This window comes from Protopterus annectens, chromosome 9.part0 (assembly GCF_019279795.1).
Source record: "Protopterus annectens isolate FY-2018-M chromosome 9.part0, PAN1.0, whole genome shotgun sequence".
Lineage (NCBI taxonomy): Eukaryota > Metazoa > Chordata > Ceratodontiformes > Protopteridae > Protopterus > Protopterus annectens.
Window position 1 is genome coordinate 859,207,265 of NC_056743.1, and position 24,525 is coordinate 859,231,789.

Sequence of the window (24,525 nt, forward strand, 5' to 3'; positions counted from 1 at the left end):
ATGGCCTTGTACGTCAGGCGCAGATCACCTCTGAGTAGGCGGTATGCTACTGAATAGAGCTGGAGTTTCTTTAGTGTGGCAGCATATGACATATGTTGGAGACCCTTGATCCTCTTGGTGAGGTACTTTTGGGGTCTCTCCAGCTGTTGCAAGTGCCGGGTGAGGTACATACCAAATGGAGCATTGTACTCAATCATGGGCCTGATAAGGGAGGAGTATAGGGGTACAATGACCTCCTTTGATCTGGATGTGAATCCCTTCATGATAAGGTGGGCAAGGTAGAAAGTCTTTCTAACCACTTTGGCAATGTGGGTGTCAAATGAGAGGTCACTATCGACTTGGGTCCCCAGGTCTCTGATTACTTTTTCTGTACTCAGTGGGTTACTGTTTATGTGATAATTTGTGGGTACTTTGTTTTTCCCAAAGAGGATGACTATACATTTTTTGGCATTTAGTTTAAGGCCATGACTCCGGCACCAGTTGTCCGTTTCAGTGAGGCCTTTCTGTAGGATGTATGTGTCAGCTGGTGTATCGACTATGGCGTCTAGTTTGCAGACATCTGCGAACTTTGTCAGCCACAACCCTCCCATGTTTGCTTTCGCATCTGAGAAATAAATGCTGAACAAGAGGGGTCCCTGGACAGAGCCCTGTGGGACACCACTTGTGACTGGCTTTGAGTCTGACATGGCTCCAGCGATTTTGACTTTATGGGGTCTATCCTTTAGCCAGTTTGCAACCCATCTTGTGACATATGGATTTACATTTAAGCTGTTGAGCTTGTCTATGATGCCTGAGTGGGGTATTGTGTCGAAAGCTTTAGCCAAGTCCAGGTAGGCTGTATGGACTGCTTTGCCCTCGTCAATGGCTCTAGTGACTGTTTCAAAAAAGTCAACCAGGTTCAAAAGGCAGGATCTGCCCTTTACAAAGCCGAACTGGGTGGGATCAAGTGTCTGTAGGTCCCCAATGTCTCTGTTTATGAGTTCCATAATGATTCTTTCCATAGTTTTGCAGACCAAGCTGGTTAAGCTTATGGGGCGGTAGTTACAAGGGTCTGTAGAGGTGCCTCCTTTGTGGAGTGGGACCACTGTTGCTGAACGCCAGTGTTCAGGTACATATCCTGTAGTAAGGCTAAGGTTAACTTCCATTTTTATGTGCGGGTTTAGCTCCTCTTGGAGTTCACGTAGCACGCAACCCGGGATACCGTCAGGTCCCATTGATGCATTTATAAGTTTACATAACAGAGCTCCAGATAGTTCAAGGGTGGCATATATGAGGGAAAAAAAAAAACAATTTTATGTACATGCATGAATTATGAAAAAAAATAGATCCAGGTGAGTAAAAATAAACTTACATGAATTAAAACAAAAACAATCTCGAACTAATCTAAGCTTAATATGCACATGCAGCAGGTGTAAGGGCATCATATTGTAAAGAATTTGATAACATAGTTATGCTATAAAGTGAATGCAATCAAGTGTCATAGAAATTTTTGTCTTGTAAAAGAACTAGTAGAAATGGAATTGCCAATATACCATAGTATAGCACTCTTAAGGATCTCCAAAATAACAGTAATCCTAATGCTTTGCACCAGCACAAACGCCCCACAAAATCAATGCACAATGAAGGTGGGAAGATCAAAAATGCCTTCCTGCCCTTGTAACAGAGTGGATACTAGCTTGGGAGAGCCATCCCCAGGCCAAAAGCTGTGAATCTGGTATAAGCACCCCCCTCCAATTTAACTGCAGAGCTTTACTATACATGTGTGTGTGTGCATTATATACATACATGCACACAGGCATTACCACCATATTTAATAATGACATCCCAGTGGAGTCAATTACTGCAGCTTAATTGAATGCTTAACCATGACAAATGAGTCACATAGCTGAAAAGTAGCCATGCGGTTAAAAAGCCAGCAACAGTGTCCAATGTCCTTATACCTTCATAAAGCAGTAACAATACCACTTGCATATGTGATCTGAAGAATCTTGGCACCAGTCAAGCAACTAACCATCGCTCTTTCCTTCCACAGCCTCGTAAGTGGTACATCAGTAAGGCTTACAGTGGAATAGCCTATAACTAGGATTTTTGCTTCAATTTATTATTACTTAACAAAGAGCTAATGTAGTCTAAAAATCTGAGTAAGCTGTATTGTAAAAGCTGTTTTGGTCTGCAGAAGAGAATCACCTCACCTCTGTATTCTGAAGTCTTTTGTCCTTGGACCAGTGCAACTTTTTCCTTTTGGTTCAGAGTACAAATCGATTAGATAAAGAAAAGGTACATTACTTAGTTGTACATTATGTCATTTTTTTCTGTGCTATCACTGGAGAGTGACTTAAGATGAGAGCTGCTTCCCTCAAGAGGCACACTGCAAGGAAGGGATATTAAAGTGACAGATGGAGTAACTGCAATGCTTGTTGATAAATCTACGTAGATATTTCTCATTAGGTATGCAAGATCTAATGGTGAAAGTCTGCGCCAGAAGTAGTGGTGGAATCTGTTAGTAAGTCACAGAGGTAGGGTAATTATTTATTTTGCACAGCACCTTTATTCCTTAACTCTTTCTTTTCACTACTTCAGAAACCAGGAATCAAAGGCCACAGAACAGATACAGTTATAAATCTGTATTTGTATATAAGAAGTACTTCATTGCTTGTGTGTGGTTACACTGTTACTTTACAAAATGGTTTTCACAGCGGAAGGCCAAATATTCTTGCACTAGTTACAGTTCATGACATGGAAATATAACTTTGAAACCCTCTCTGTTACAGAGTGCACATAACTGCTGTGGATAAGGTGGGTAAGAGATCTGTAGCAGTAAATTCTGGAGGCAAGAGACAGAAACAGACTGAGAATGAAAACTAAAGAAAGATGAGAGAGAGAGAGAGACAAAGAATGCAAAAAATGTTGCAGAACAAAATTTGCCACTAATGTACATATAATTTAAGAAGTCGTCCTTGTAAGTACAGGTGTCAGGTTCTTCACATGAAACCAAAATCTCCTTTATCCAGAAAAACCAGCTGTTCCAGTATCTATTTAAGGTGCTTGTACTGACGCAGAGATATGAAAACAAAACAGAAGCAAAGCTTAAAGAGCACATGCAGATAAAGCAAAGCTTAAAGGACACATACAGATGGCAACCATGGAGCAAGCACGAGGACTGGCAGAGGATCTACTCTGTTCCATCTGCTTAGAGCTCTTTCGCGACCCTGTTACACTGGCATGTGGGCATAACTTTTGCCGTCTTTGCATCACCTTAGTTTGGGACAGTGGGGACATGGAAAGCCGTTGCCCACAGTGCCGTCAGGTCTTTCAGGAACAGCTACTCATCAACAACTGTGCCCTGGCCAACATGGCAGAAACAGTCAGGTCTATGAAACTGGACAAACTTAATGAGAATCCAGTGCAGGATACTGGTGGACAAGAATCTGTTTCTGGCCACGACTCTCTGAGATCTGGAGATGCTTCTGATCAGATTCATATCTGTGATGAACACAGAGAAAATCCAACTTTCTACTGTCAGACAGATAAGAAGCTTTTATGTGAGCAGTGCCGAGATGGGCTACATCATCGAGGCCACCGACTCATTGCAGTTGAAGATGCTGTCAAGATTTATAAGGTAAACACTGCATTTAACTTTCAAGTTCTCTAAACTTCAGTGCTGGAAACAGACTAGTGAACATGAGCATAAGCTGCAAATAGAAACCCCCCACACACACACACACACACACACACACACACACACACACACACACACACACACACACACACACACACACACACACACACACACACACACACACACACACACACAGACACAGACACAGACACACACACACACACACACACACACACACACACACACACACACACACACACACACACATTATTTAACTGTATCATGTCCATAACTGTATAATATAACTTGCTGATTTCTTGTTGTTGTTTATGGTCTTGAAGTTCTTTCCTCAGGACTTCACTAAAAATGCTACCTCGCGTGTGCATAAATAAATAAAGACAAATAAATCTACATCTCCTTTCTGATTTGCCTGCTGACTTACCAAATTAATCTTTATACCAAGCAGCATTGAACCAGAAAAGCTAACTAATTTACAAAGTCTATATGAAGATCCCTTCTTGCAAACATCATGGCAAATAGGTAGAAGTCACTGATAAGTAAGTTTATTTATGTAACTCTTAAGTGTGAAGTATTATCATTCATTATGACTCTATGACCCACAGCTGCAACAGATATTTTGTATTTCCATTGTGAGATTTAATTTAATTCATACCCATTCTGTACTGCACAATGCAATCTCTGCAAGCTTCCGTAATGTTTCAGTAACGGATTCCAATTCAAGGTTTGTATGATTTTCTATGTAAACAGGCTCTCATCCCACTGCATGCAAACATCAACATATTGAGAGCTGCCATGGTTCACTGTCTATTGCGATACCTGATCTTAACAAGTTGTGCAGAGGTGCTTAACAATTGTTAAGAATAGGTCTTGCACTATAACAGCCCTTAACAGATTTGTCTTTTTCCGGATATTGGAGAATAATTACCCTGCCCCATGCACTACAAGAGTATTGTGCATGAAGAATATGCTTGAGTAAAGGAGAACATGTGAGTGCTTCTAGGAAAAGTACTTATAAGTAAAGAATAACTGTTCAACTGATTTTAATGTGTTTATCAGGACCTTGCTCAATTTAATGTAAAGGCTCATAAGCATAGGACTGGGGGTTGTGTAAGTTAGGCTGCCTTAAGTTTATGCTTATGTTTATGCTCTGGAAAGCTAACTCAGAATCTGCCACAGATTCCTGTGAGGGAAAGTTTATTTTGTGTTAGCTTTCTAGTATTTTTATGTGCTTCACTGCCTTCTTCTATTGGGTATATTATGATTTATTTGCTTTCTACTGTGTATTACTTTATTCTTCTTTTGTGTATTTAAACTAAAGAGACCCACCCATGCTGTGACTCTTGTGAGTCACACAGAAATTAAATTCCCTCCCACCCTGGTGCTGTTGTGTTTTTAAACATAACTGTCTTTTTACCTGATGCCTATGTTAATTTGACCATGTATTTTCTTTCCTCTCCTCTTTCATTGGCTATTTTGAGTAAGCACAAGATTATCATTTTGTGATGTCACAACCCTTGAGCTATTTACATTTATTAGCCATCCTACTGTATTCCATAGACCCAGAGTACAAAGTGCCCAGCCCCTTCCAATCTATCTTGCTCTTTTAAAATTAGTGGTTCTCCACTTAGATAGCTAAAGCTTACATTACCTCTCTTTCATATCTACATAGCCGGCGTTTGGCACCCGCCAAACCCGCAGCCGTGGGGGGGCCCCCAGTTATCTCCCCACACACAAGGGCCCCCACTAACAATGTACAGCCAACTTGCACACAAGTGGCCGTGGTTCTCTCTTTCCTCTTTGCCCAATTCCGGTTCTCTCAGACTCGTAATTACAGCAGCATCTCACAATTCGCGGCACCATCAAAACTTTTAATAAATTGCCTTCCTGTAAGCCGTTATGTCAGCTGAAAGCTGCACTCCATCAGGTCCGCTTCAGGATAAATTTAAAAAGGCTGAAATGGTCTGTGTAGTAGCAATCAGGGGTCAACCTTTAATTTAGTGTGAGTAGAGGATTAGTTGCAGCCTTCCACTACAGAAAAAGGTAAGTTGCTGAGTTTACACAGGGAGATGAGGATTATAATATCTGTCCCCGGAATTCTTGGAGGATTGGGGGGTGGAGGTGGAGAGAGGATTTGGTTTAAATAGTTTTAGTTTAGCTTTGTCCAGAATTCTTGTGCTAAGAGATGGGGGGGGGTTGTCTGTGATAATTAATGTCCAGATTCTAGTTTTTTACTCAGTCCTGCATAAGAATAGTCATATTTTTTATTTATTTACTTTTGCTTTGTTTGGAATTGTGCTGATAGGTTGGTAGTGGGGCGATAGTGACTGAGAAAATGTAGATGATGATTTAATGTAGACTAATGCAAACCCTGTTATTCTAATATTTCTTTTTTTAAGTTTGTAACATCAGTATTTACAACTATCTCTTGTGCTATGATTTTTTGCTTTGTCCAGAACTGTTGTGCTGAGAGGTTGGGAGGGAGTATGGGCTGTGAGAATGTTGTAATATGTCCTCATGTCTGCTTGGCATTTTTTGCTCTCTCTCTCATGAAAAATTTGAGTCCGTGCAATGTAAGACCCGTTCTAGCATCTTTATAAGTTTATCAGATGAGTGTTGAAATGCCTGATGTTATGCCTTTGCCCTGCTTTTTTCCTTTGTCTAGAATTGTGTGCATAAATATAATTTTAATGCAAACCCTTTTCTACAATTTTTTCTACATTTATAATAGCAATGTTTAAAACTATCCCCAATGCTCTGCCTTTGCTATGCAATTATTTTTGGCTTTATCTAGAATTGGTGTGCTCAGAGGTTAGGAGGATGGTAGGGGTTGTGAAAATGCTGAATGGTGTTCTAATGTTTATTTGGTAATTATGGTCTGTTTCTCATAAAAAAAAAAGGTTGGTTCAAGCAATGCATGCTACTGCAAAATCTGTTATACTAGCATCTTTATTGGTTCATAAGCAAAGTGTTTTAAATCCCTAACGTTACTCCTTTGTGTTCTCCTTTTTTTTTGTTTATTTCTTTTTGCTTCATCCAGAATTACTGTGCTAAGAGGTTGGTGGTGGTGGGGGGTGGGAGGTATGGGTACTGTGAAAGCTGTGGGACTGTTTGCTTGATATTTGTGGTCTGTCCCTCAAAACAATTTGGTTTTCTAGCGAAACTTTGAGATTGAAGCAAAGTAATACACTAAATTATGGGAAAACCCATTTATGGGAAAACCCATTCAGTCATTTTTATAAGCATTTTAAAGGTTTTCCCTGATCTTTAGCTTTTGTCTTATGCTTTTGTGTTTTGTCCAGAGTTCTTGTGCTGAAAGGTTGGGGGTAGGGGCTGTGAGAATGTAGAAAGTACAGGAAGTATTGTAATGCACACTGATGGAAAACTTGTTGTATCATCTTTATAAGTTTGCAGAGACAAAATAGTCCAAAACAAACTAGGTACCTTTGCAAAAGACCAGATAAAATCCACAAATAAAACTTAAAAACCAGCAAAGGCAAGGCCCCAGCTTTCTGTTTTAGAACAATGAGAAATTGGTAAGTGATAGCATGAAACAAACGTCAGCAGCAACTCCAGATTTACAGTTAATAAATGCTTTAATGAACAAATACAACACAAGCACTTTCACAGAATGCTTCTTCAGGTATATAATGTTTAAAACAAATGCCTAAAACTATTGATAACATTATATCTCTGCATTGCAATTAATTCTGGTTTTATTTGGAATTATTATGCTGAAACATTGAGAGGTAGGGGCTATGAGAATTCTGCAGAATGTACTGATGTTTTAATTCATACTAATGCATACTCTGTAATTCTAGTACCTTTGTAAGTTTATAATAGCAATATCCAAAGCCATCTTTGATGTTATGGGTTTACTATTATAATGTCAGCGCTCACTTACATGCCTATAATATGTTCGTCAGACACACCTCTGAATACTGGTATAGTCGACAGGTCATAATTCCGAACTCCATATTGTCGTAAAATACTTGCAGTCGCACATATGATCATCACACAAAGGTATCCGCTGTTTACGATGACAGAATCACCTTAGTTTCGTGCTTTGGAATGACGCTGACATGTATTCACATTTAGGATGCATGGAAAATGTGCGTACTGCGTGGATGGGATAGTAATAGATGTCAACACAGCGTTCTAGTGTATCAATAGGCAAATCTGTACAAGACTACGTTCGGAAGCAGCATTTTGGATGTATTAAAGAATAACTAGTAAGTGTATCACAATCTGATGCTGGTGACATAGGTGGAATAAAACAGGAATGTATCTGTGTTGTAAAATGTTTCCGTAGACATGAAATGAAATGCATTACTATTGCTGAAACTACTGTTATTGAGGCGTATTTATGCATACAGTTGATATACATTGATGCATGCAAAATGCCTATATCTTTTGAACTGTGATCATAGAAAGTGCTAACAGTGTTGTGAAAGTGACAATGTTTACTATGTAATGTGCAAATGTGAATGAATACCTAAAGTACTATTAACAGTTTCTGCATGTATAGGTAATATTATAGTTATCATGCATTCCGATAAGAGGAATAGATGTGTCAGATGGGGTTGATGTTGTGTACATGTCCTTAAAGTGCTGGTATTACTTACTGATGTCATTGAAATGTATGTTACGTATAGGCAATGCATGCTTGTTGTAGTACAAAACCATGTTTAGTGTACTGGAATTTTGTCATTATCCTTAAGCAGAACATGTGTAAGTTTGTAATGTTTAAAATGTGATTTAATTATAGGTGTACTGTAATGAGATGGTTGAGCAACATGCATTGACTTATCCAGGAGTACTTGGCAATAGTTATTCCACTGTAATGTCGCAAAAGGGACGGTCAATACTGTGCATAGATGGCTATCAGTATTATCTGGAGAGAAAAACATTAGTGAGGAATTATTGGTGTTGTACACTGAAATGTAAGCAGAAATGTAAGGGCCAGTGTATCACTGAGACAGTGGATAGTGGTGAGAAATTACTCAAAAGTGTTGAACATTTTCATGCGACTGATGTTGTAAGAGCAGAACAAACGAAGATTCATGAGAAAATTAAAAGGAGAGCTGAACAGACATTAGAGGATCCATGTAGAATTCTCTCTGAGGTTCTAGCAAGCACGTCGACTGATGTTGTAACTACTATGACCAATACTGATGCACTGAAACAATGTGTACGTAGGCTTAGGTGTATGAATAGTACACTACCTAAAGTGAATTTGGCTAGTTTAAAGGATCTCACCCCAGAAATGGTGCCTTTAAAACAGGGACAGTTTATCATTAAACATAGTGCCTTAAGGAGTCATAACAATGATGTTGTTATCATGACAATGGAAACTAATCTAAATGTACTACGTAATTCAGACTTCGTATTGGTGGATGGGACTTTTCCTATTAGTACTCGAGAATATAAGCAGGTGTACTCAGTGCATTGCAGTTTGAAAGGTAGTGGACATGCTAAAGTTGTGCCTGTTGTTTATGGTATACTCCCTTCAAAATGTGGAGTGTTAAGACCAGTTTTGGTCTACATTGCTGTCTATTTGTGAAGAATTCCAACAGCGATTATGTCCTAAAATGGTACTATGTGATTTTGAAAAAGGGGCTGTGAATAGCATAGTGAAGCACCTTCCTAATAGTACAGCTAAAGGTTGCTGGTTTCACCTGTGCCAGATTCTGTGGAGGCAAATACAGAAGCTTAATCTGACTACAGTGTATGGTAATGACACACAGTTTGCCTTATTTTGTAAACAGATTCCTGCTTTGGCATTCATACATACTGAACATGTATTGGAAACATTAACTTCAGTTGAAGAGGCTTTGGGTGACAGAGGTGCAGGTTTATGTGATTTCTTCAAGAATAATTACATTTTAGGTTGTCCTAGACATTATGGCATGTGTGGTAATACCTCTGAGAGACAACTTCCTCTGTTTGAGGTGTCATTTTGGAATCAGTCAGATACTTGTACTATGGGCTACCCAAGGAGTCAGAATGCAGTGGAAGGCTGGCAACGCAGGTTAAGGAATTTACTAGGGAAGAAAGACTTGTATATCATGGATGTTTTACATGCTATCTGCCAAGGACAGAATCACATGGAAGACCTTAAGCAAAAAATGTTATGCTGTGTTCCTTCCTCACCTAAGAAACGTAGATTAACTGATAAAGAATATATGATACAACGTTTATTAGCTAAATGTGATGAATTTACACCTCTGGGATTTGTGCAGCTAATGGCACATCATTGCTCATTTTAATACTATCAGTTGGAAAATTCTACTGATATTCTTGATGTCTACATTCACTCAAAATGTGATGATAGTACAGTACATTATGTATTTGGGAGTTATGTTCAATCAGCACTTACTGGGACATGGATTATTCTGATTTACTACACATTTGATTGAAAATTATGTTTTTACATGGTACAATGTGTTTTAGTGTTCATACATTGCTATACTCGTTTAGTTTGGATGGCACAGAAGCATGTTTCACAGTGGATGGCACGAAATGGATGGCATTTCCGGAAACTGCCGTAAAATGTCGAATTCAGCATTTTCGACATTCACATACATTTTTCTTTACCGGCCATTGCACTATTCTGCTTTCTTTTTCTGTTATAAGTACTACTTGTATTTTGACTTTCGAATTTTTAATAGTAAACTGATGTTATGCCTTTGTTCTGTGATTATTTTTGGCTTTGTCTAGAAATGAGCTAAAACATTAGGCAGGGGTAGGGGCTGCGAGAATGATGTCCAATGTTGAGATGTTTACCTGGTATTTTTGGTCTGTTACCCTAAAAATTGTGGGTTTATGCAATGCATTCTATTGCAAAATCTGTTCTAACATCTTTATTAGCTCAGAAGCTTGGTGTTTTAAAGTCCTAATCTTATGTCTTATGTGCTGAGAGGTTGTTGGTAGGGAGTATGAGCTTTGATACAGTTTCAGACCATGCTTGATATTGTAAGCTGTCCCTCAAAGCAATTTGGTTTTCTAGCAAATTTTGAGGACTGAAGTAATGGGAAGGGGGCGTGAGCACACCTTACATCCTCCTAGGTAGGGCCCCCAGCATACCACTTGCTGGGGGCCCCCAAAATGCTAGCACCGGCCCTGCATATTTAACCATTTACTGCACACTGCAACTCTTAGGATATTAACCCATTTTTTCTATCTTACATTTAAAATCATAACATCTACTCCAGGACCACCAATTACTGAAGAGCCCACATTCTGCCTGTTAGTATTCATCTTTGGATTAATGCTTCTGTTTTGCTCCTGGTGAGAGAAGGAACATAGAGACCTTATTTCCTGGAGACTGCTGATAACCAGAAAACCTAATAACTGCTTCATAGATTCCAGCTTGGAATTTGTGCTTATATTTTGCTTCTGGTGAGAGAAGGAACAGAGTGTATTGATTCTTGACTGTTTCTGATTGGAAAGTGAGTCTCTATTTTGCATCTTCCTGATTGGTCTGGTTGCTTTTCAAGGCATCTACCAGAAAAAAGGCTATAACAAGCCTACAGACCCTTGCATCACCTGCGACAAAATTGTTGAACAATAAACAGCCTGTGGTCTGCTTCTCATCTTGGGATTGGTGCTACTGTTTTGCTTCTGGTCAGAGAAGAAGTAAAGGAGCATTGTATCCTGGCAGCACAAAGCTGTAGTGAGACCAGCACTAGTAGTAGCCAGGCAGTAGCCGTTCAGGTGACTCGCCTTTTTTCATAATTCTTGACAAAGCTAATTCTTTCTTTTCAGTAAGTACTGATTGATTTGCTGCTATCTAACCTAACTTCAGAATATCTCCCTAAATACTTCATCCATAAATCATCAGGGTCTTCTTATCAGTTTCCCCGCAAGTGTTTGGCATGGCCCTGTATAGATGCAGACTCCTCGAGTTGACATACTTCTTGTAAAAAGCACCCTTGAAATTTCACCAATACCTAGCTGCATACAGGGCAACTAGTTTGCAGTAACAAGTACTGCCCCCCAGAGTTGCAAACCAGATTACTTTATATTCTCACTCCAACCATTTAATCAAGAAAAAGGGCCTGTTGCCATGGATATGAACTTTCCCACTATCTCTATTACCAGCTTAGAGGAAATTGCCTCATGTTTACTGACAACCAGTTAATTCTCAAACTGATAAGGTATGTGCAAACTGATAAGGTATGTGAGAGATGTATTTATACAATGTCACTTCAAAGCGGACACATAGATCCAAATATGCTGAGGCATAACTTTCCTAAACCTCATAGACATCCTAGACAAAGTACTCATAACAAATACCCTCAGCAGCCACAAATGCACTTTTTTCAAAACAACACCCACAGCAACACATACAGCCACATCTCATGGAACCTCTACTTCTAAGGCCATAAGGCAAGCTACCACACAGTCCAAAATTCTGGTCACTGGAGACTATATTGTGAGACACACTGAAGTCCCTCTCACCAGGCTGAGTCGGGAGAAAGACATTGTCAGTTGCTTATCAGGGCCCAGGATCTGCCACATTACATACTCACTCAGGTCACTGGACTACAAGTACTAATATGACTAAGTCATAGTCCATGTGGGTGTAAAAGACCTGAGACGTACCTCCCTAGACTATATGAAGAGAGACATCACCGAGCTCTCTGAATACATTTTACATTTTCAAAGGATTATGCCACAATAAGAACAGTAGACAACTGACTTTAATATAGTTTCTGGTATCATTCTAAAGGGGTGCAATATTTGTCAGCATGGAAGAAGATGGTCAACAGACCACACTGCTTTGCCAAGGATGGCCTGCACATCTTCCCTCAAGGCTTTTGAATATTAGCTAAAACAGTGTCCTCCCCCATAATGGCTTTTTTAGGCAATGCCAAACTGAAAGTACTTGCAACATAGCAAATCACAACCAAGAAAATATAAAGGTGTTACTGCTTAATGTTAGGAGTCTAAATAACAACAACACAAAAAAAAAAAAAACACTACCAACAAGCTCTCCTCACCATACAGAATTCTGACATCTGCATAGTCTCTTAGACATGGTTTAAAGCTGCAGACAGCACACCAGCAGTGAAAGGCTATAATGCCTTCCACACATTTAGACCAGCTACTAACACAGATGGGAACTAAGGGTGGAAGTGTCTTGATTAACATCAAAAATAAATACACCTCAAGTCTGGTCAAACAGGGCAATGCACTTGAGCTTCTCCACATTCAAATCACCATAGGCAAAATACCATAACCCTTCCTTGCAAGTTATAGGTCCCCCTCTATGACCCAGGAAACCCATAACATATATTTAAACTTATTAGAAGCACTCACCAGCCAACCCAATACCATATTCAAGGGCAACTTTAATAACCCCACTATTAACTGGGAATCATATATGACACCAAATGTACAGGCACAGAGATTCCTGGATTTTGTAAATTTTCGTGGATCAGATTGTCAATACACCGATCAAGAGTGCAAACATACTGGATGTCGTCCTCATTAATATGGGAGAGTGCTGCACACCCACTAATGTAATGTCTTCTCTGGTAATGCCACACCACAGAATGGTCTTGTCTGAAGTAAAAATAAAACCTGGAACCTCAGCTAATCTATTCAGGAACTACTCTAAGACTAACATCCTTCTATTAAGTGACAACCTGACAAAATGTTAAGCCCCCATAAACACTGAGAACACTGCTGCCTATGTGGAACTGTTCACAGAATCCCTATACAAGCATGTGTCAATAGCAATAAATGCATTGAGGCAGCTGTATCCAGCAAGAAGAACTACAGAACTCAAAAAACAAGCCAACCTAGTGGAATCACAACTTCAATAGGCTATATAACAGAAGGAAAAATCATGGCAAAAATTAGGAGCTGAAGCACCCAGCAAGATAAAAGCACTCTCATTAAACTAAACAAAAAACTCAGATGACAATTAAGGTCTATCAAAGCCAAATCGTGAGTAAATTTGGCCTTCCAGGCCAATAACAATCACAAGGCATTCTTTAGTTACGTCCACAACCCCAAAGGCAATACATAACTGTGTGCAGAGCTCATTGCTAATGGAACCACCTATACTGAACCAAAAGATATAGTAAACCTACTGGCAGACAAATTCATCTCCAACTTTACCTCTCTCTCCCCCTCAACCTTCCATCAGGAAATATCTAACTGTAGCCTCCAAACAGGCTTCATGCCCCACAAATGCAGAACAGCAAAAATAATCCCTCTGCACAAAGGTGGGCCATCTATGGTCCCTGGAAACTATAGACCTATAAGTCTCACTAGTCTCATATGCAATGCCATAGAAAGATTTATTATGGAAATTATCATCAGTGACATGGGAAACGACCAACAACTGGAACCAACCCAATCTGGTTATGTTAATGGCAGGTCATGCCTACTGAACCTGGTGAACTTCTACAAGAAGGTCACCAAAGCAACATATGAGTGCAAAATGGTTCACACTGCCTACCCTGACCTGGCCAAGGCATCTGACACAATACCTCACTTGGGCATTGTTGACAAACTCAGGAGGTTAGGTATAAGCCCTTATGTCACCTACGGGATAGCCAGCTAGCTCACAGACAGAACTCAGGAAGTTAGAATCGGGGAGTCCACCTCTACAAAGAGGCAAGTCACAAGCGGAGTCCCTCAGGAATCATTTGTGGGGCAATTCTTTTTTGGCATTTACTTCTATAAAATCAAGGACAATGTCAATGTCCTCTGGCTGACTAAATTTGCAGATGACTGCAAATTAGAAGCAGTCATAGAATCCTCCACTGACACAAATGTTCTCCAGGAAGGACTAACACAGACAAATCATTGGTGTCTGAGCCATGGACTAAAATTAAAGTTATGTACTCACCACAACTATGCATCTGTATTGTCCATTTTCATTTTTTCCTCAACATATGGGTTATGGATCCAGCTTGGCTGCATATCACAGACATATGGATCCAACTCTCGAGCTCCTGTCTCTACCCACAATGCCCCAGCCATCCTACAATACCTTGGATCGAGTTTGCTGCCTTATAGATACCAAGATACAGAATGGAAAAGAAATAAAACTAGATACTAACTAAATAGAACTAAAGGTTCCAAAACATACATAAGATTACTCCAGAAGATGACTGGAAGGGGGAAGATGGGTGGAGAACTGAAGAAGAATGAAAATGGACAACACAGATGCACAGTTATGGTGAGTACATAGTTTTAATGTCCTTTTCATTCTTCCTTAATGTATGGGACATAGTCCCAGCTATGTGAATCTTGGGTGGTCCTCATGGAAGGATATATTTGAGAACTGATGAAGCAAAAGCAACTCTGCTTCTAGAAATTAAATCTAGTTTCTAATGAGTAATAAAGGTATGAGCATTGGACCAGGTAGTTACTGCACAAATGCCATCAATGGAAGCTCTATACAAGAAGGCAGAAGAAGTAGCCATGGATCTAGTTGAATGTGCCTTAGGAGGCTTAGACAGAGAGAGGCACTTCTGAGTATTTATAAATGAAATGCAATCAGTAATCCATTTGGCCAGGCTAACTTTAGAAAATGGTGATCCCATTCTGCTCAGTGATAAAGAAACAAACAACTTGTCTGTTTCCTGAAATATTTTGTTCTGTGTAGATAAAAACATAGCTGTCTATGTATATATAAAAGATGCAGCATGTACTCTCCATTATTTGAAAAAGTAGGGAAGAAAACAGGCAAATAATTGTTTGAATAACATCTGATTCAGAGGCTACCTTTAGGAAGAAGGAAGAGTTGGTTTGTAAGGTAACTCTGTCTTTGTGAAAAACAATGTAAGGGGATTTGAATGATATAGCCTGGAGTTCTGAAATTCTCCTCGTAGATTTAATTGCTTCTAGAAATGCTGTTTTCCAAGAAAAAAATTTTAAATCAGTTTTGGCTGAAGGTTCAGAAGGTTGTCTCAACCCCTGAAGTACAACTGTCAAAATTTCAAGGAGAAGACGGATCTTTCACTAGGTCTGTGTAAGAAGGTGCCTTTTAGAAAAGTCTTGGACAATTTAAAAGAAGCTAGAAAGGAAGTTATTTTCTCCTGAATGAAAATTTAATATGTCTGCTAAATGTACTTTGACTGTGGATAAACTAACAACTTCCTGAAAAATAAAGGCTAAGAATTCTATAACTGAAGAAACAGGAGGAGTAAAAGACCCAATTGCTTTCTCAAGAGCCAGAACTGAAAATCTGTTCCATTTACTTTTGTAGAGCTTCCTACTAGAAGCTTTCTGGGAAGATAAAAGTATGTGTTGAACTGGGGAGAAAAGTCTAGGCTGTCTAGCTTTAAATGGAATTGCTGGAATATTGGAATGCTTCATCCTGGAAGGATGTGAAAGAAGGTCTGGACTGGGGTCCAGTATCCATGGAGGATAATGAGGATGAGACCAAAGGAAGGGGAGCAGCACCTAGCTAGGCCAGAAGGGGGAAATGAGGATTACCGAGTTCTTCAACCGACTGGCTTTCTGTAAGAATTTTGGAATAAGAGGTAGCGGTGGGTAAGCATAAAGCATACTGGAGGGCCAAAAGTCGACTAGAGTGTCTCCTGGAGACTCCCCTGTGGGGGGGGGGGGGGGATTAGAGCAAAATATGTGCTGCACTTGCTGTGGGGAAATTTACCTTTTACTAAAATTACTCAGTGTTAACAATTACATGGGTACATATGCAATTATACAAAAGAAAGCAAGTCATTGCATACATTTTCACTAGTATCTGCATTATAAGCCTATGTTTTCTTTATAAATAATGATTCACTCAGATAGTATATAAACTGTTCCAGGTCCTGCCTTCCCTTTTCATTCATTCTCCTGAACATTACTCTGAATATATTTTTCCTACAAATTCCATTCATTTCTATGTAATTTGCTCTCTTTTCGAAACAATCATATCCAATTCTTTTATCTCCTTTACAACATTCAGTACTTCAGTTATGACGGGTTTACATTTTGATTTACATTTTCTACTAATTGCTTTTTGGCAATCAATCGCATTAAACTTAGCAAGGCCTTATAATAATTATGTTTAGGCATTCCAGATTCTGTATCCCAGCTCAAAAGAATTATTTTGTTAATTACAATCATTTGCTCCCCAAACATTTCTGACATAGTACTCTGTAGAAAATGTTTTAAATCTGCCAAGTCATTACATTCCCAAAAACAAATTTCCAATAACCTCTCTCTTTCCCGGCATACCTCCAACAATTGCTATCTACCAGAGGAAGATTCTCTGAGATCTGCTTGGAGTATAACATTTGTTGCATACTTGGGAGCCATGAAGATGTCTTCCAACTGTTCCTTTATAAACTGCTTTTCCATTCTCTCTTACCAATCTTTTCTACCCTCTTCTGATGTTTTCAAAATAATATTCATAAACCACAGAAACAAAGAGTGGTAATATGAAACCATTTGTAACAATACAATATCCTCCTTAACTCTTGCCCACCTAAATATATTCCTTCAACTCTTTATTAATTGAGGTCCACAACTTCTCTTCTGATTGATAAAAATGCCCCGATCTGTATATAAAACTAAAGGGTCTAGAAATATTTTCACTGCTTGTATCTTACTATCCATATCCATAATCAACAGCTTCCAACTTCTCAACTGTTTGGTTATCTTTTTTGTCTATTTTCACATATAAATAGCTGTCATAATAGAATCCCTTTAAACCCATACATCTAAATTCTTCATCTTTTCATGACTCCACAGATATGGGTATTGCTGAACCACTTCATTTGTTGGTACAAAGTTTACATCATAGCCTTTGTTTTATCTTCCTTCATTTTTATATCCTGAAAAGACTTGGCGCTGCCTCAAAATGTTCAACAACAATGAACTGTCTTTTTCTGGATTTATAAAGAGCAAAATAATATCAACTTCAAATAAAGCTAAATGTAAAGATTATCAAAATAGTTATATCCTTGAATTTGCAATTTCCTTACTTTCTTGCCATTCCATTTAATAAAAGTTAGGTAATAAAAAGGAACTTCCTTACAAAAGTAGATACATGGTAATCAAGGACAGTTTGTTGTTTTTCACTGGGTTTCCATATCCCTGACTATGGGTTCAGTTTTCAGGGATATGCTGTCAATATGATAGTTACAGTGTGAAGTCATACTTGCTGAATGATAAAAATATGCATTTCTAGCCATTTAGTTTTTTTAACATAAAACATCTTTATTAAATTATCACTTATGACATATGCAATCATACATTTATATAAATGAAAACTAACCATATTGACACAATCGCAACTGCAAGCATTTGACATCACAAACCATACTGACATAATTTTAGCTGCAGACATTATACATCACTTACAATCTTCCCAAATATTGTCAGTCAGACATTACATAGCTCATTCAAATCCTGCCTTCTTTTAAACCTCACTCCACCCCTTTATGTACTGTTCCCACAGTTCCAGTTTTTCCTATGTAATTTGCTCCTATCCTTTTCTAAAGATCCCAGTTCCAGTTGTTTTACCCCTGTTATTCTATTCACTACCTCTAGTAAAGTTGGTTTAGACTTTGATTTCCATTTTTTAGTAATTGCTTTTTTGGCAGCCACCATAATTAGACTCAGCAAGGCTTTACTATGTCTAGACAATTATGATTCTGTTTCATATCTCAGAAATATTTCCTAGTTACACCAATTTGCTCACACAGTATCTCTGATAGAGTTGTCTGCAGTGAATCTTTAAAGTCTGCCAGCTCATTACACTCCCAGAAAATACGTTCCCAATTACCACTCTTCCCCATCACACCTCAAGCATATGCTGGCAACCTAAGGAAAAATTCTCAGGAGTCTACTTGGGGTATAAAGATGGGTCTATGTTTCTTGATCGAAATTCCACTATCTCAAACAGGAAACACTGAGGCTCATTAAAGGGAAAGTGCATTACATCGAAAGTGCACTTTCGCAAAAGCCGCTTATCCGAACTGAAACAAAAAACAAACAAAATAAAATTACTTTAAACAGTATTTTGCAGGGGGGGGCAATCTCTCCCTGCACCCCCCACTTAAATATACTAACTCCAAGATCATACTACATTGGGGAAAAGGATATATTTTCTTATCCCCACTATAATGTGCTTCAGAGATCCAGCTTTAGCGAAAGTGCACTTTCGATTTAGTGTACTTTTGCTTAAATGGGTTTGATCTTCTGGTTGTCGAGAAAGTGTGTTTTCAATAATCAAAAGGAGACCCATAAAGATATCTATGTAAACATTTCCAAGCAAAAATCTTAAATCTTCTATATTTTGTTGCATTTTTGGGAGACAAACATATTTCTCCCATTGTTTCTTTGTGAATTGCTTATCCAATCTCTCTTTCCAATCTTTTCTAACCTCCTTTGATTGAGTCTTATAGTTATCATGCAATGTTTTATATACTCTACTATTTATCCCTTTTTTAACAGAAAGTTTTATTCTTATAGTTATCATGCAATATTTTATTTATTCCACTAATTATTCCTTTTTTAACAGCATCTTTTGTTTTAGAATGATTCTGATAAAAACTCTACCAGTGCTGGTCTTTTGTTTAGGAACCCCTATTTCTTTCTCTTTGTCTATACTCCTCCTTGATAGGGAAGCCAATCTCTAACCTGCAGTCCAAATAAATTCTTGGTATCATCCTATTCTATTACCATTCCCTCTCTAGTTATTTGCTCCCAACACCTTGGTGCCTTTGCCAGTTTTCTTCAACAAATTTTAGCCCTCTCTTTCATATTGTCTGTATCCCTAAAAGCAGTCATCCCTATTGGCAGAATCTCCTTTCTCCAATCCCGAGCTGGCTTAGTTCTTAGAATACTTTCTGCTACTTTATGAATACAATATTCTGTATGATTATTGTTATTCTCCTTAAAGGTCTACATCCAAAATCCCAGTCTTTCCTTCTTGAGCTTCCCCCTGTTTCATCATCATCACTTTCCACTTTGAATTATAGGTTTCAGTTTGCGCTATGTATAGGAGCCTTAACTGTGTAACTCTGAAATACACTTTTAAATTGGGTAATCCCAATCTGGCCTGTTCTATTGGAAGAATCAACTTATCACATTTGACACTTTGCCGTCTTCCCTCCTAGATAACATTCTTCAGTTCTTTATTAACTGCTATCCACAATGTTTCCTCTGATAAAAATATGTCTGACCTGTGTAAAACATTAAAGAGTCTAAAAACATTTTAACTGCTTGTATCTTACTATCCATATCCATATAACAGAGTTTCCAATTACTCACCTTTTGTATTATCTTTTGTTTAATCTCTTTCCACATATCCTTAGCTGCCACACTGGAATCATTTTTAATTCATACTCCTAAATCCTTCATTTTATCGTGTTCCCATAAATATGGATATTGCTGAACCAATTTGTGTGTGGCTACATAATTTACCACTATTGCCTTTGTTTTAACTTCATTAATTTTGTATCCTGAAAACATTTGAAACTGTATCAATATGTTCCACAACACTGTAATGTCCTTTTCTGGTTTTATCAGGTATAAAATAATATCATCTGCAAATAGAGCTAGCTTTTCTTGACTACCATGCCAATTATATCCTTGAATTTCCAAGTCCCTTATTTTCTTTGTCAATGGTTCTAAATGTAAAGCAAATAGCAAAGGAGAAAGAGGATACCCCTGCCTAGTTCCTCTGCGCAAGCAGAAATTATCAGAGAGGAAACCACCAAGATTAATTTTCACCTCTGATCCCCTCATATAACCTCCTAATCAACCTTATTATTTTTCAAAGAATGCAAATGTTTCCATTGCCCTGCTCATAAAGTCCCAGCTTACTCTGTCAAATGCTTTTTCTGCATCAAGACCTACCAACAACAGTGGTATTTTCTTATATTCTGCTTACCTCTGGATCATCAAAGTTCTGTTAATGCTGTTGAATGTTTGCCTCCCCTCCACAAAACAACATTGATCCATATCTATTCATTTTGGCATCACTTTTGCCATTCGTTTAGCCATTAAATACATAAACACTTTATAATCATGATTTAGTACTGAAATACGCCTGTATATAGCTGGATCTGATGGATCTTTACCCTCTTTAGGTATTAAAGCTACCACCGGTTTCTTCCAAGTTGTTGATGTTTCTCCTCTTCTTCCAATACTGTTAAAACACAACCTTCCAAATCTTTAAATTATTTTCCCTCATAGCTTCCAAATTTCTACAGAAATACAATCTATTCTTGAGGACTTTCCTGTAGCTAGGTTATACATCACCATTTTTATCTTATCACCTCCTATTCGGCTAGTATATGAGCCTCGTCTACCTCTCACCTTGGTATATTTAATTCTTCCATAAACATTTCCATTTGTACCTTCTCTTGAGTTCCATGTTTCTCTGCTTTATACAGTTTTTCACAGCATTTCCGAAATATTTCTAATAGTTATGCAGGATCTCTTGTTATCTTCCTTGTTATAGGTTCCCTAAGCTTGGTGACAGCCCTTTCTACTTTCTGTTGCCTGAGTGATTGTGCTAAAAGTTTTTGTGCTCTAGATTTATTATAAAAAAAAAAAAACAGTTGCTTAACAGCAATCTTTCTAAACATGTGCAGATTATCAATGTAATCTCTTATTTTCTGTTTAGTATTATGCAGTTGCTCCTCCTCTTGCTCTGTGGGACTCCCCACATTTTGCAGTACTTTAACATTTGTCAGTCCTTCTACATAATTCTTGTTACTTCGTAACCATATCTCTCTTTCTTTCATTTCCACCCTATTTTTAAACGCCACGGTGGTGGTGCTGCGGTAGCGCTGTCGCCTGACAGCAAGACGTTGCCCCATTCGATTCTCAGCTAGAGCATCTTCTGTCTGGAGACGCGCATGAATGGGCATACCTTCGTTGAAGGTTGTGCGTCAGGGCTGGCAACTCGGCACGTAAAAATCTACTGCCAATCATTAGCGGACCAGAGTTCTGCTGTGGCCACCCCTAACCGGGAAAAGCTGAAAGACACAACAACAACTTTAATTTTATCCCACTCACTAGCTATATTTTCAGAAGAAATTTCTATCTTCTCTAATAGCTCCTGAATATTTTCCACTGCCCATTACTTGAATTCCTCTCTTTTAAGATAAGATGGAAAGCACCAGTGTCTCATTTTTATTTCATTGCCCTGTAGTTTTATTTTAGTTATTATTGGCGCATGATCTGAAGTAGTTATTGGGTATGTAACAAGACCTTCCATTACATGCATATGTTCCTGTGAAATGTAAACTCTGTCTAGCCTAGCCTAACCCAGTTTATGTATCTTGGGGAACAATATGGAAATTCACTCTGAACTCTAGTACTGAATTCACATCTTGCATGCCAAATATTTTCATAAATTTCTTAAAAAATCTACCCTCCTTTGTTATATTTTCCCTTCTCGGCCCAGCAGACACATTTTCACTGTTGCAAATCAAATTTCAGTCCCCACCTATAAGTAATAATCCTTTCTGAAAGCTGATTATTTCTCCCATAATTTTCTTAAGCTCCATTATAGCAGTTTTAGGTGGAATATAAATACAAGGCAGTGTAATCCTCCTCCTCCTCCTTTGCCAGTAGCCCCTTAGTACTACAAATCTATCATTATTATCTTTCTATCTTCTTCTATCACTATTGGAGTTCCTCTTGCAATTAATATAAGTACTCCTCTTTTCCTTTGTCCCAGGTGTTCTGCTAAATAACCATCCTGAAAACCTTTTGTTATCAAATTCGCATGTTCAGTTCTTTCCAAGTGTGTCTCCTGTGACAAAGCTATTTGCACTCTACAGTTTTAATACAGTTTACTACTCTTTCTTTTTTTGTATTTATCTGTGAGACTATTGACATTTAATGCCATTACGGAAAGCATAGTTGTATTAAAAAGTTAGTACTCCCACCTTTTATGTATAACAGCTTTTTTGTTAAATGTCTAGTTCCAGCTTTTGTGTTACATGCATACACTGTTTGACAGGTTGATCTTTTATACATTTGTTTCTTGTCATCTCCATTTAAGCCTATGTCACATCTTACAAAACTTTTTGTTTTATTGAAAGCTCTCAAAAAACACCTCTCAATAACCCCAAAACATATTAACTTAATAATAACACAAAACTATGTACATCTTCAAATATTGAAGTTTTACCCTTCTAATAGGAACAGATGTTCCAAACTGACAGCTACACTCACAAACTTGAGTTAATCTAAAAGAAAGGATATCCATGCTACCATGCATGGTACAGCATATGCTTGAACTAATTTCTGTCTTTTTTTCTTATCTTTATAGCTCTCCCAGCTTTGTAAACACTTACTTAAATACTCTCAGTGAACATTAACTCCCAGTCATTTCTCTTTATTAGAATGTCTCCTGGAGACACGAGTACCAGATAGAGAATTGCTACTAAGCATACATATATTTACTAGAAAAAATGCCTTATAATATTCAATATTCTTTTTCATTTACTTGCTTCTCTTCAAACTTGTTTTTAAATCAAGCTAATGGCCTTAATCCAGTCATTCCCCTATGCAATAATGAGAAAAAGCACACAAATTTTTCTTTTGTCATGCTTTTTTTAACCAGGCTTTTGTTCTCTTTTTTTACATTGCAGTGCCTACATTTCTTAAAACTGAACAAGGAGAAAGTGGTAATGGAGAGAAATAAAAAAGAAACAGGAGCACTTAAAAATAACCGAGAAAACTTTACTTTGTTGCATGCAAAGAAAATCATGCACTATAAAAATAGTACCATTAAGAAAAAAATGTTTTACTTACAGTTTACTTTCTCCCTCCTCTTCCCCTCTCCTAATTATTTTTCTGAGCATTAATGACATGAAGTAGCCCATATACTTTAGGTCCCCCTACAAGTTTAACAAAGTCCAAAACAGTCCAATATTTCCAGATTTTCTGGTTCTGTCACATTTCACAAATGTAATTATTGCTTTGTAATCCCACATTTGTCAATTTACATGTCCCTGGTTTTATTCCTGTTCATCTCCATCTTCCAAATCCTGTCACTAATTTATTTCCAATGTTCTCTCAATTCTTCTAATTTTCAGGTGAATCATTGGAAAATGTTTTACTGGCACAGTCTCTCTGTGGTCTTTACTACCAGAAGAACAATAAGTAGAATCTCCATTCTGTTTTGCAGCTCACTTTTTGTTGGACAAATGTTTGTGTTTCCTCCTTAGCATGTACTTGATCAGTAAATGATTTTGTCCCTACAGGGAAAAATATTTTTAAGATAGCTGGGTACAGCAGTTTGAAACTCACACCTGCTTCTCAACATTCCCTGAATAGTGGAATACATTTACACTTCATCTGCCTAGTGTACAATTAATAGTCATTCTCCACAAACACTCTGCTGTCTCCTACTTTTAGTATTTTGTCTTTCTGCCACTGTTTTGTCACAATCAACTCCTTCTGCTGGTAGGATTGCATCTTTACTATTAAAGCCTAAGTTGCTTTCTCATAGCCAGGTCTGGAGCATGCACATGATGCACCCTTTCAATTAAAAACTCCTGCTGTGGAATACCAGTTTAGTTGCTTATTTGTGCTTTCATAAAATTAATACACTCTGTTCCGTCCAGCTTCTCTGGTACAGCAGAAAATCTCAGGTTTCCCCTATGTGCTCTGTCCTCTAATTCTATTATTTTTTAAAGATCTTTTCTTGAGCAGTCTCATATTCAGCCAGACCTTTCTTCATTTCTGCCTCTGATTTCTGCAGTTTTATCACCTCATCTAAATATCTGTTTAAAGGTTCTTTCATTTTTTCCAGTCTTCTGTTGTTTGAGTTGAGGTACTCCTTCAGTATTTTGTTTATTTTAACCAGGTCTGTGTGCAGTTGTCTTATATTTTCCTCTAGGTTACTAGAACTCACGTCTGGAGCTTGCACTACTTTTTAC

At 38.0% G+C, this 24,525-nt stretch overlaps 1 protein-coding gene across 1 annotated transcript in view; it reads left to right on the plus strand.

Moving 5' to 3' along the window:
- The first annotated feature begins 3,044 nt into the window (after window positions 1–3,044).
- Window positions 3,045–24,525, plus strand: part of LOC122811611 (zinc-binding protein A33-like) — a 164,509-nt gene continuing 143,028 nt past the window's right edge. Inside the window, exon 1 of the mRNA XM_044083575.1 lies at window positions 3,045–3,619. Coding sequence (XP_043939510.1) covers window positions 3,134–3,619 — 486 coding nt within the window. The 5' untranslated portion in view covers window positions 3,045–3,133. The remainder of the gene's footprint in view (window positions 3,620–24,525) is intronic.